Source organism: Lynx rufus, unplaced genomic scaffold, assembly GCF_022079265.1.
Source record: "Lynx rufus isolate CCGP_SWC_20201006 ecotype Redwood Valley unplaced genomic scaffold, mLynRuf1.p SCAF_9, whole genome shotgun sequence".
Classification (NCBI taxonomy): Eukaryota; Metazoa; Chordata; class Mammalia; order Carnivora; family Felidae; genus Lynx; species Lynx rufus.
Genome location: NW_025814897.1, coordinates 49,260,977 through 49,273,665, shown reverse-complemented (window position 1 = coordinate 49,273,665; position 12,689 = coordinate 49,260,977). Strand labels below are relative to the sequence as shown.

The window sequence follows — 12,689 nt, the reverse complement described above, 5'->3', positions numbered from 1 at the left end:
TTCTTCCTGTATTCTCAGATAGACATTAAAATTTCTTCTTTAATTTTTTATCAGTACATCAAAAAGTTGTGTCAAATCAAATAAAATCAACCCAACAAGTATGAATTGTATAACAAATGTATTGGTTCTTAACTCTTTTCTTTTCTCTCATAAAATAAATCCTCTGTGTTGACAGATTAGGAACACTCTATAGGCAGATCTTTTTTTTTTTTTTTTGATAGAGAAAGAGAGCTTTTGCATAAGTAGGAGAGAAGGAGGAGAGATGGGGGAGGGGCAGAGGGGCAGAGAATCTTAAGCAGGCTCCACACCTAGCACAGAACCCAAAGTGGGGCACAAACTCACAAACCATGAGATAATGACCTGAGCTGAAGTTGAGTTAGATGCTTAATTGACTGAGCCACCCAGACACCCCTCTCTATCTATAGGCAGATCTTAAAGCCACATTCAAGTGCCTTCCTATCCTGTTCTCTCTTGAACATTCTCTTCTTTTCTAAGCCTTCGATATTACCAGCAAGAAGGGAATTACAGTATTCAAACCCCACTAAGTTGAAATTTCTGCCAACAGTAGGCTAGTCCCTAGCCCTCTTCATCTACCTACTCCTCCACCAAGAGAGTGTCAAGTTTTCAGGGAGATAAAATGTAACTCCTGCTAACAAAAAGAATTGAGGTTCCTGATCTAAACAACCAAGAGTAACAAAGCTTCCTTAATAAATTCAAAGCTGTTTACTGGGGCCAAAGATGAGTGAGTCAAGGACAAAGTGAATTTCCATAAACTTCAAGCTGTTAATTGCCTTTAGGTTTATAACACTTTCCTCCCCACAAGTCAGTCAGCATACTTTACTGAGATTAGAACAAAGATTAATGACCTTGTTCTAAAGTGATTGTCTGCTTAGAGGTCTTAAAAGGAATATTTAATCAAAAATTTACACCTGCAATCAGGAAAGAGTAATGACCAAACAATGCAGATTGCCACCTGGGAACCTTCTTTAGGGGAGGTATAAGATGATTGGTGAACATACCCTTTCTGCTACAAATCTCACAGACTGCACACTAGTTCCATATAAATTGTCATTGTACTGGCCAGCTTCTATAAACTTGTGCTCTTGGATATCTTTCTCCATTTGTTCTCTGGAAATGACAAAGTGATAGTCTCTGCCATCCACCTCATAGTCCCGCTTTGGCCTCGTAGTATCTATATAAAACAAAAATAATAAAATTAAGGTAATTTATATTCATAAATGTCCTTTACAGTTATTTTCTTTACCATACCCCCAACACAGATACACAAAAATATGTAATATGACATAGTAACAGGTACCAGTTAGCCTCTCACTGTAAGCAACTACAAAATTAGACAAAGTATATGGAACAGCCATTGCCAGGCATCAGACAACAGGCAACACAAGGCTGTGATCTTGAGAGAGGAGAAACCCACAAGGGGAACTCTATATTCATTCCACCTCCATTTCCAAGAGGGAGGTCTAGGGCTTATATAGTGCTAGGAGACACCGGAGTTCACTCAGAACTGGGCATTTGGTTGAGTACCTGAAAAGGCCAAAATTTAGAAGGATACTCTAGATTTATTCTAAACCTATCTTCACAAAGTGTGTAACCAAGTCATAACTGAAGAAGCTGATTTGCCAGTAAATTATTATCAGCCGGAACAAAAACAATATTCTATAAAGAAAGATAACCAAATCTGGACTGTCAGTAATGTAGTGTCACAATGTCCAATACACAATTAAAGATTATAGGACACACAAAACAACAACAACAACAACAACAACAAAAACAAGAAAGTGTGTCGTATAACCAGTAGGGAGAAAAAAATGGATATACAGTAAAAACACATTTAGGGATTTAAAAAGATGTAAAAGGTAAGACTAAAAGTCTTAAGGTAAGACTAAAAGTCATCAACTCTAACCATGGTTAGAGGTGGTTAAACTTCTTGGTAGGAAGAGAAGGGAAAACAACTTAACAGTATAAGTAAAAGTTGTTAAAATATTTCCAATCTTTGATACTCTCTTCCTAGGAATCTATCTTAAAAATTATCAAAGATTTAGATATAGATTTATCCATATAGATATTCATTATATTAATTTATAAATTACAAATAATAATTATAACATAATTACAACTAGAGAAAAGTAGAGACATCCCCAAATACTCATAAATGAGGAATGATTAATTATTATATAATAATATAAAATATTTATATGAAATTTCAAATACTTTAAAAATACTTTTAAGCCAAAAAAATTGTATACATCCAAAATGTACCCAATCAGAGGAGAAAATGTGTGCATAGAAAGAAGGACTAGGTAAAAATCTATGAAAATATTAACAATGATGTTATCTCTGGATCCTATGTGAAATTCTGTATATTTTTTATTTTCTTGTTTAACTTTCTTTTTGGCATTTTCCAAGTTTTGTACAACGAACACACATTAGTTATCGTAAAAGTGCTATTAAAACAAGAGAAAGAGCACAAGGTAGAGGGAAAAGTAGGAATGGTGTTTAAGGACCATCTGGGTTTTTTTCTTTCCAAAGTGGGGAAACACACTGGAGGCTGCTATGAATGGAGTAGGGTTTGTCTGGATCGTTTATGTCTGGACACCTTCTCAAGATATTCTCTGTGGCAGGATCCTTTCCCAGAGTCCTTGCTGGAATAGTTTCATGACATACAGCAATCACCCTAGCTCCCCTCTGTGAACTCACACACATGCAACTCCTGCTATTGTTAGGTATTCTGGGTGACATCTGCAGTGCTGAGGTGTTAGAGACACTTCAAAGCATACAAAAAGCTTAAAAATGTGGAATGAGAAAAAAATATTTGTTGGAATCAGATTTAAGAGCTCAATTATCTAATAAATTGAAATTACTTGGTGGGGGGAGGTTCTGTTTACACACACACACACACACACACACACACACAAGGCCTCTACACATATCTATGTGACACAGTGGCAGTAGTGGGTGAATGGGAAGGTGTGGTGCATGGGAGGAAGTAGAGCAGATGGATCCTTAGAGGGCTATAAACAGAGGGACCAGAAGACCTGATGATTGTCCATAAGGACGAGAAAGCAGATTAAAGTCCACAATGGCCTGCAGCATAGATTAAGGTTTTATACACCTTCTTGTCTTCATCCTCTCAAGACCTTAGACTGTTATCACACATGTTTTGGGATTGACACATGGCCCTAAGTCATCCTGAGATGATTTTAATATATGGCTTTGTTTCTGATCTCTCTTATTCTATGGGAAAAGATGCTTCCATGGCATTTCAATCAATTTATAAGAACATACTGATGACTATCAATAATCTTATGCTATTTTAAATGCTATGGGAGTTATAAAGAAAGCATTTATCTTGCCTCCTAGGGACCACAGTCAGTTTGGAGAACATATTATGTTCACTAAATAGAGAACAATATATGGCAGCGCTGATGAAAAGTGTTAAGCAGAGAAAATTAAGTAAGGTGCTAAGATTAAAAAAAGATGCTCAGATAATAGGTAACTGACAGTATTGCATCAGTGGAGAGACCATCAGAGGAACAGAATTATACCTTATCATCTCAAAAGGAGTCGAGCTTTTCTTCTAGCAAGATGAGAAATGATACTTACGAGGCACACAGGAGCCAAATTTATCAGGGAATTCAGATATCAAGTCATCATTGATCCGATCCTTCATGGGACCCAGGATAATCACTGGCCGGGTATAGTTTACTGCAAAGAGGAAAGGGAAGAGGCAAATGAGGAGGAAGACTTGGACATGACTGCAAAACTGTTCTGCATGGGTGAGTGCTAAGGCAAAAATGCCAAACAGAACTGGTGAGGGCGTTACTTCATTGGATGAATTGCCCATACAGCCCTGCATGAGAAATTGATGTTCAACATTCAGTATATTGGCTGTGCCTACTTTCTGGAATTTACCAATAGGGAAAAGCAACTGCAGTGTCTGTCAATGAAAAGAAGCATCTGGAAGAGTTTTGCTTACTCTCAGGTTTTGCCTTACAATGTCAAAACAACTACTGAATTTAGTCAGTTGAATGGGTGAAAAAAGATTCCAAAGCAGCTGTTTGGCCATTGTTTAGATAATGACTTTAAGAAGCAATTGTTAGTATAATGACACCTTATGTTTTTATAATTTCTTTTCCTAAGCTCCAAATGCTCTCTATTCTCTTCTGGGGTTTTCCTAATTCCTTTGTATCATGACGTTAGAAAGAACTCTAAAGTCCATCTCCTCCTCGATGCTTGAATCTTCTCAGCAATATGCTTGCCAATAGCCACTAGCCTCCCAGAAAAAGAAATACAGGCTTCTGGAGCAGCCCAGAAGATGGCTTGTATCTTAGGACAGGTCTGCTAGAAAGCCTTTCTCAATTCTAAGTGGACATCAGTCTCCCAGGAGATTTTATCCATTTGTACTTTAGGTGGGGCTTTTTAGTGATTCGATGGGCTCCTTCCACTTAGGACCACTCATCTGGAAGGTAGCTCCATCCTCGTGGGAGCTGTCACTGCCCATGCTTAGCAGGGAAGTTGTTTATTTGATGATAGAGCCAATGAGAGAGCAGAGACTAGTCTGGGGACAGTGGAGCATTAGGCTGAGTTTATCATCCTTAGTCCTTCACTCTTTGGCTGCTATAATGATGTCACCTGATGTGGCCTGGAAATCAGGAACCAGAGCATGCTGGGAAACTTACTTTCCTGCCTTGTGACAGGCTCATAAGAAAGAATGAAGTCTTCTTGCCCTCCTGAGAAGAGAAGAAAGGAAAATTACAGTGAACTAACAACCAGTCATATACCACAGACCACAGCTACAAGCCCTGCTCTGAAACACAGGAAATAGACACAGTTCAGGGGTCATTTTCCTTGCTCTCTCTCCTTGAGCCATCCCCCCAAATCCCTTCATCATCCTCATAAAACTCTTTAGCACTATTATAGTATCAGGTTATTGATGGTCATAATTCTAAGCAATGACTGGAGGCTAACTACCTACAGTTCAGCAGGGCAGTGACCTATGAGACTGCCTTCTTTCTGATGCTGAGAAGTGGAGTCCCTATTACTTATACTTATAATGAAACCATTCAGTTCTAGGAGAGGTCCATCCAATAGTTTGTTTCCACATTATCAGAATTCCTGGACCTGATATTTCATCTTGTATTTAATTTCCCAAAAAAGCACATTGTTCAAAAGCAAGTGTCTGCTTGGTTCATTTATGTTGCAAAAACTTCATCAGCATATACCATGGGACACGGAAGATTTTACTGTAATGGTAATTCATTAAGAAAATGCTGGATCAGTTCAAGGAGATAAAAAATTGAGGAGGCCTCTAAATCACTGATTAGAATCACTGCTAAATCTAGCCTTAAAACTTTGGAAAGAGAACTAAGGAAGACAACGTAATAAAAGTGTCAGCCCCTCCAATGACATTTACTACAGGCCTTCTGATTCACAGTGAGCCTCAAGTCAACAAATAACTATGGAAAGTTAATTGGTTTTAGGCTATTACTTTTTCAAATATGTGTTTCACCCAGTTGATGAACTGGGCATGAGATTAGCCTGATTCAGCTGTGAACCCGGAAGGGTCTACTCTTTTCTCCTCATTAGGCCCAGTACTGATAGCCTTTTGATACAGAAATAGTTTAGAGCTATTGGAAAGGACTTCCTGTATGCTGTTCTGTAGAGGAGTGTTTTAGGAGGTATTTTTTCCTGAGACCAAAGGGCCATGCATCTCATTGCTTTCTCTTCTCAACCCCCTAGATATACATTCCATCTGTCAATATCATGTGCTCCTCCTTCAATAACTACAGAATCAGGAAAAGTGAGTTAATTTCATAAAAGGAATTAATATATACAAACAGTTTTGATGACAACTAATTTAGGAGGTATTAGGCAATATATGGATAAAGCTGTGAAGCATAGACGTCTTCCTTGGAGACTAGGTAGCTGGGATGAGGAAGGGGTTGAGAGTATCTTACTTTTTCAAGTGTGAGAAATGGCACCAGGCCAGAGTCATATCTCTTTTCACCTTCAAGCAAGTTTACCCTGAGAATGGCACTGCTAGACTAAGCTACTTCCTCATGACATGGAGAATGAGCTTTGATGTTCCTTCTCAGTGACATCTACTCATGGCTGCTCCAGGGATGATCAGGGACTTTTTCACACCTGGTCACAGGTTTAGTATGTGAGGAGTCAGAGTCACAATTATTATTTTTTATTCAGTACAATATGACTCCCTTTCATAAACTAAACAGCTGAAATTTACACAGTCTAGGCCAAAAAATAATGAAAGTGATTGACTTCAGTTGTCTAAAGCCTGAGACAGGTAGAGGTCATAGGAATTCAGAAGGTAACTGTTAAAATGGTTGGGGACAAAGTATAGCTTTGGGGCTAGCAACATGGCAGACTAGTACTGCAGTGTTAGACTAACTTTACGGGGAAATCTTTATGGAACGATTAATATGTGAGAGGAGAATCCTGATCACTGGGCAACAAAGATTTTAAACACCAGGAGATACTTAGCCTCTCTACTACTAGACAAGGAACTACATAAAGGCAAGGACTGGGTTTCATTTACCAATGGTGTCCCAGTGTTCATCATAGAAAAAAATGTCAATGAATTTGCATTCTGATTTTAGTGGTAGGAAATGGGATGAGTAATGAGGCCAAAGATAGGTTTTACTTTATGTTTCTGTCTGGATGCTTTCATTTTGGGAAGTGTGGTTTTCTCGAAATAAATATAACACGTCATGTTCCCATAGGAATCTTTTTCCAATGTCCTTACAGATCATTCTGATGGGACAGTCTAAAGGCAAACCTTAAATAAGATATTTGGTGTCAGGATGTTTAATTTGTGATTCAGAAAACTAGGACAAAGCAACACAGCTTTGATTAACTTTGTTCGAGAGTTCTGTAGTTCTTTTGTTTATCCACTGCTTTCTGGTTTACTTTCTAACTTACAAAATGCATTGGTTCTTGTTCACAGCAGGAAGACTGGTGGTAGCATCCTTTTGTCAGGGTCCATCCCACTTCCAAAGACCCTGTACCAATCAAGTACTATGTTAGGAAGCCTGCAGGGAAGCTGTCATGGATGGGATTACATAATAGCTGTGATTACAGCACCTCAAGCCAATTTTTACTTTCATGTGTGGGAACGAAAAGGTCTACAGGGAATGTGAAGGAGACTAAGAGAAGGGGGGAAAAGAGTCACAGTAATAAAGGAAAGACAATTCACATCTGTATGGCCATAAAGGGCTTTCACACCCATTGTTTTCTATTTTTCACAGCCATTTCTGTTGAGGTCGGTGTTCTAATGAACCCCATTTTACAGGTGAAGAAGCTGAGGCTTGGAGATGTTAATGGGGCTTGTTTCCTCAGTTATTAAGTAGTGGAGTCAAGATTTAAAACCACACCTTTTTTGGCTACTCCAAGGGATGTAGAATTTTCTGTTGGGATGGGGATAAAAGGGACACCTTACCAATGAACAAAGAATGGGTGGCAAACTTAGGAGCTGAACCCAGGTCAGAGTTACTGGGAGGCCATACAGTGCTCCATCTATAAACACCAACTGTTTTTTTTGTTAATGCTGCTGTGTGTCGTCTCTGTACAATAGTCATTCTTAGTAGTTTTTCTATTTTTTTCTCAGGAGGTGTTGGCACTTAGAAATAACAGCTAACAAAAAGGTACAAACTATTACTTGGTCTTGTTTTGGCAAGTGCATGGCTGAAAGTGGGAGAGCAGCACAGTGCTGTGTGCGGAGAGCTGCAACTGTCAGGGAGTCAGCAGAGGCCTCTGTTAGTCTCCGTGAGACCTTTGTGTTTAAACTGGAAGCAAGTCACAACTAGAGGGACTCAGAGTAAGACCTTCAGATGTCCTCATGATCTAGAAAAGCAAGTTGGTGTTTGTTAGGAGTTTTTAGAAACTAGAAAAGAGAGAGGAGGGAAGGGAAGACCAGGGGCAGTACACTTAATGTTCTAAATTTAGTGTGTAGCACCTGCATTTGATGATTATTAAAAATAAATGAGGTTCTTAGAGGTATGGAACATCAGTGCTAAGAAAGGGTTTGGAGCTCATGTGATTCATAGATGGCAAGTATGGAGCACATGCTGTCACTCCCCCATTTCGTGCCCTTGATAAGCATCACAGATTGATCTTTGCCCCCATTACTGCTGGGCTTCAACTTGGCCTCAGTACTTTTCAATACAATTCTTCTGGTGGCTGTTACCCATGGGTCAGCATTGGGATCTTGGTTAAAATCTGCCTGCCATCTCTGTTGTAACTCAGGCTACTCAATTTATATAAGAGAGAACTGAGGTTCAAAGATGATGGGTGATTTCTTCAAGGTCACATAGTGAATTGGTGGTTCAGTGTCTCCACAGGAGTTCAGAAGATTAAATCAGTTAATGTACACAGAAAGCCAGGCTTAGTGCACAGTTAATGCTACATAAATGTTTCTGCTTGTATTCAGTAGCCGGTATGGAATAGTTGAAATGTACTGTATAAAACATAAAGAGGCTTGGATTACAAACTATATGGCAGAGTGACAATGTATGGAATTCAGAAGTAAAATCTCTTGCAGGTCTTATAATGCCACTATATTATGCAGCCTCTTGAAGCTTTAGCTTCCTCATCTGTAAAATGGAATGTTAATATAAGACATATCTCACTGTTTTATTGCAGAAATCAAGTAAGAAAATATATAATGAAAAATTGCTTTACAAAGTCCAAACAACTAGAGGATTTATAAGGGCAATCCTTGAGCAGAGTGGAGAAAGGAGAAGAATATGGGCTTTTTTTGATGGATTCCAGTGGAAAAGTTTTGGGTCTCCTCATATCAGCACTCAGTTACATTCAGATCATTTTGAAAATCCTACTTAACTGATGAACACCAATAGAATAGAAAGATAATCATCAGTTCCCCTCTACCAGTGATGACATAAAGAACTTTATGAGATATATATAAGATACAAAAACCACCACAGATACAAGCCTTCACTGTACTACTCTGTTGACAGAGAGAAATCTGGAATTAGTCCTTAATTAAGAGAGTTTTGAGGGGGTATTTTGCAGAATTACACAAGGTGTGCTGTAGTTAACTGCATTATAGCTAGTGCTAGTACAGTTGGGCTTTGAAAAATTCTTTTTTTATAATGCTTGAGATGGTGCAGGAAATGTCTGAGCTGTTTATTAGAAATTGAGGTTTGTGTAAGTGTGTGTGCATGTGTGTATATCTCAGGAAATACATGTGGCTTCACTTAAGGTTGTCACAAAACATATGAGTCCCGGATGCAGTGTGAATGGTACCTCTGGGGCTCTGAGACATCCTGGTCTGGGACTTTGTTTTGACCACTGACCTTTTAAAGCCACTGTGTCCCAGAGTGGACACAGAATGGTTCTAAGAGTAAAAAAATAATACCTGGACAACAGTGAATGAGGGTCTTTAGAGTATTTGTCTATACTACTGTTCATAAACATAAAAGTTAGTCATAATTACAGCAAAACCCAGGAATTCAATACAAAAATGCAGTTATTTTGATTTCAAAATGGCAATTTTCTGAAAACAATGTCTGTTCCAACCATGGCATGTTGCAAGTCTCCATGCCTTCTTTCCTGCCACTGCCCTACCTGGAAATTTCTTCCTCAACTTGTCTAGCTGGCAAGCACCTCATCTTTCCAAAACTCAGCTCAAAGGTCACTTCCTTTGAAATCATCTCTGAAGTCTCTCCTATTCTTCAGCAAGACTTTTACCCTAGAAACTGCTGCACTTTGTGTATTTTGTTGTTGTTTGAGTGCTGAGTTCTAGAGTTGGTTGAGATTCATACTGGCTCTCATGGTGCCTGTGAAGAGAGCATGGCATGGTAGATGTTGACTGAATAAATGAATAATCCTCCATAATTCCTCATATTTCCATCCTGGGGAAAGGTGGAAATTTTTCCTCTGAGATACAACAAAGGCTGTTCTTACTTTTATTCATTTGTGAAGAAAGCAATCTGAGTGGCTGAACTGTAACCTCAGATGAGACCCAGGCCAATATAGATTATTGGACTCTACATTTGCTCTCCTAATGTCATAGAGTCCAGCTCCAATTCTTCTCTCTTCTCATAGATAATTCAAGCTGCTGCAAGTGCTTATTTTATTCACCCAGTAAATATTTATGTGCACCTACTATTTGATAATGAAGACTTATTGACATCATCTTAGAGCATCACCACCAAAAACTTAAGCAGCTGAAAGCATTGGGCCAATTTTTCTAACTTAATTATTCTGGGAAGAATATTCCTACCCCTGAAAGAGAAAACAGGGGCCTCTAAAATACTCTAAGAAGGATTTACAAAGAAAAACATAGTTCTTACATCTACTTTCTGTAAAGAGAATTGAAAGGAGAAGGTATGATGTTTCCCCTTTCTATACCTGCGTCTGCAGGATGGAAGCACAACACTTAGAACTGAATATCAGAGAAACTAGGGCCATTGGTCCTGTGAAACCCTACACACAAGTTATATTTTTCCTTATACTAAATTGAGGGTACCTCATGTGTCAGGAAGGCAATTTTTGGTCACTTTTTCTTGGCCTGGTTTCTCTTTGTTTTAAAATTCAATGAAGGGAAGGGGGAGGCAAGTGTTTTGCCAATTTGGGAAAATCATAAAATTTTAAGAGTGGGAAGAAGGGAAAAACATTAAGGCTCATGTTGAGAACAAGAACCCTTTGATACCTTTCACCAATAAGACTTGCCATTCTGTTGTGGAAGAAAATTAGGTAGTTCTAATATTATCTGATTGATCAAAGGTATCTGTTTTCATTTCATCTTCCTCCTCTGGTCCCTCCCTCCATCTGGCACTTTTCTTCTTTTGTGCTTTTTTCTATTTGTTACCAATCTGATTCTATGAAGTCTTTCTCAAAATCCACATTGAATCTGTCACATTCCAAGAATATCAGTGGGTACTCCACCACAAAAAAGGCATGGTTTTATAACATAACCATGCTGTAATGGAAGGAAAAAAATAAAGAGTGTTTTAATTTTAATTAATACACGATTCAAAGGGGAAAAAAACCCAACCAATTTCTCTCTTGGTAGCTGTGGATCATTTGTATTGGGCCTGTAGTTTTCTAATATCCTCAGTAATTGCTTTTGAGTAAACCCATTTTATGAAGGAGGGCAAATAAATATTATAGAAGTTGTGAGGTTCCCAGTAGTAATATGTACCTACGTTGGTCACCAAAAACCAGTAAGAGGTGGTAAGAAACCACAAGAATGCATCACAGGGATTGCTTGGTGTTTGGTGAAAATTTTTATACACTAAGCAAATGGCTTGAGGTGACCCAAAAAAGACCAGAGATAATTTTTATCACCTACCTTTTCAGAAAGTTAAGCTTTCTGATCCAAGATTTGTTAATTTAAAAAAAAAGTGAGTTCCTTCAACATTAGAGGATGAAACTTTTTCATCACTTCCCAACCATCAAAAAAAATAAAGTTAGATATATCACAGTATCTACCTTAAAATATTAATCAAGGAGAGAAGAGATATAAAAGTTCACACTCAATTTAAAAGGAACACTGGAATTTCTCAAGCTTTCTCTCGCAAAGGGGAGCCAGGAACAGAAAGTAAAGGCAAAATGAGAAGGGAAATCAAACTTTTCATCCCTCCTGCAGGGAGTTTTAATTATGTTAGGGGGCAGAATGTCAAAGTCCACCAGGTTGAACTTTCCCATCTTCTCTGGGAGAAGTGCATCAGCAGGCCGCAGCCAACAGAGGCTGGAATTGTTTACTAGCAAGACTGCTACTGCCTGCACAGATCACAAAAGAGTCCACAGATGGCCCTAGTGTCTTTTGTATCTTTCCACATCAAACGACGATTTCATTTCAAGCCATTTGCTTTGGATGAGGATGATAAAGGGCAGCAATTGGAACACGACAACAGCAAAAATCTGAAGTGACCACCACAGGCAATGGAGCAATTGCAAAGGAAAGAACTACAAACCAAAGCAATAACTTACGGTAGCTACTTTCGCTATCGCTGGCATTAGAAGAAACATGTTCTGCAAGAACAGCACAGCAAATTAAAGAAATACCAAGCATTGGAGAGCAGCCAGAACGCGAAGGAATACATTCATGCATGGCTACTACAAGTGTAAGCAGAAGGCAAGGGAAAGGCTGCAGAAGAGACGGCATTAAGAAAACTCCGTAAGATACAAAAGATGAAAACTTTATCTCCATTTTATAGGAAGCTGCTACTTGATTGCTGGGGCTTCTTTTTAGTAAACAGGAAAGCACCTTTAATCACAAAAAATGTATAATGTCCATCTAAGCACTTTTCTTTTTATAAATACTTTAACCCCATTCATACGGGACTGATTTTCCAGTTTCATGTTACAAAGGTCAATGTGTCTCAGCTGGACCGTTTCCTGACTCTAAGTTCAGAAGCTTCTGGTGTGTAGACATTGTTTTCTTACAAGCTTTTTGTTTCTCTATTTTAGGCTTTATGTATTTTGCTGGAATATTGCGTTTCACATTGCCAGTTGATCCCTTGAAATTTATTTCTACATAGATGCTTCCTAAACTAATTCTCAGGATGAAAAGGGACTATTGAAGACTTTTCCTGCTTCAGTGAGTGAGGAGAAAATCTTGGAGGAAGAAATGAGTCACTGAAAAATGGTTTATGAATCAGCTTAATATCTTCTTGATTTTATTT

General features: G+C 38.5%; 1 protein-coding gene across 10 annotated transcripts in view; it reads right to left on the bottom strand.

Moving 5' to 3' along the window:
- The window catches only part of DLG2 (discs large MAGUK scaffold protein 2), a 1,224,822-nt gene that overhangs the window by 9,404 nt on the left and 1,202,729 nt on the right, over window positions 1–12,689 (bottom strand). For 9 of the 10 annotated variants that reach the window (XM_047070845.1, XM_047070851.1, XM_047070843.1 and 6 more), the window contains 3 exons: window positions 4,701–4,751; window positions 3,625–3,726; window positions 1,020–1,192 (listed from right to left, as the gene is read on the bottom strand). In XM_047070845.1, coding sequence (XP_046926801.1) covers window positions 1,020–1,192; window positions 3,625–3,726; window positions 4,701–4,751 — 326 coding nt within the window. Of the gene's footprint in view, window positions 1–1,019; window positions 1,193–3,624; window positions 3,727–4,700; window positions 4,752–11,994; window positions 12,037–12,689 lie in introns of all 10 variants that reach the window. The other variant, XM_047070847.1, reaches the window with a different exon arrangement.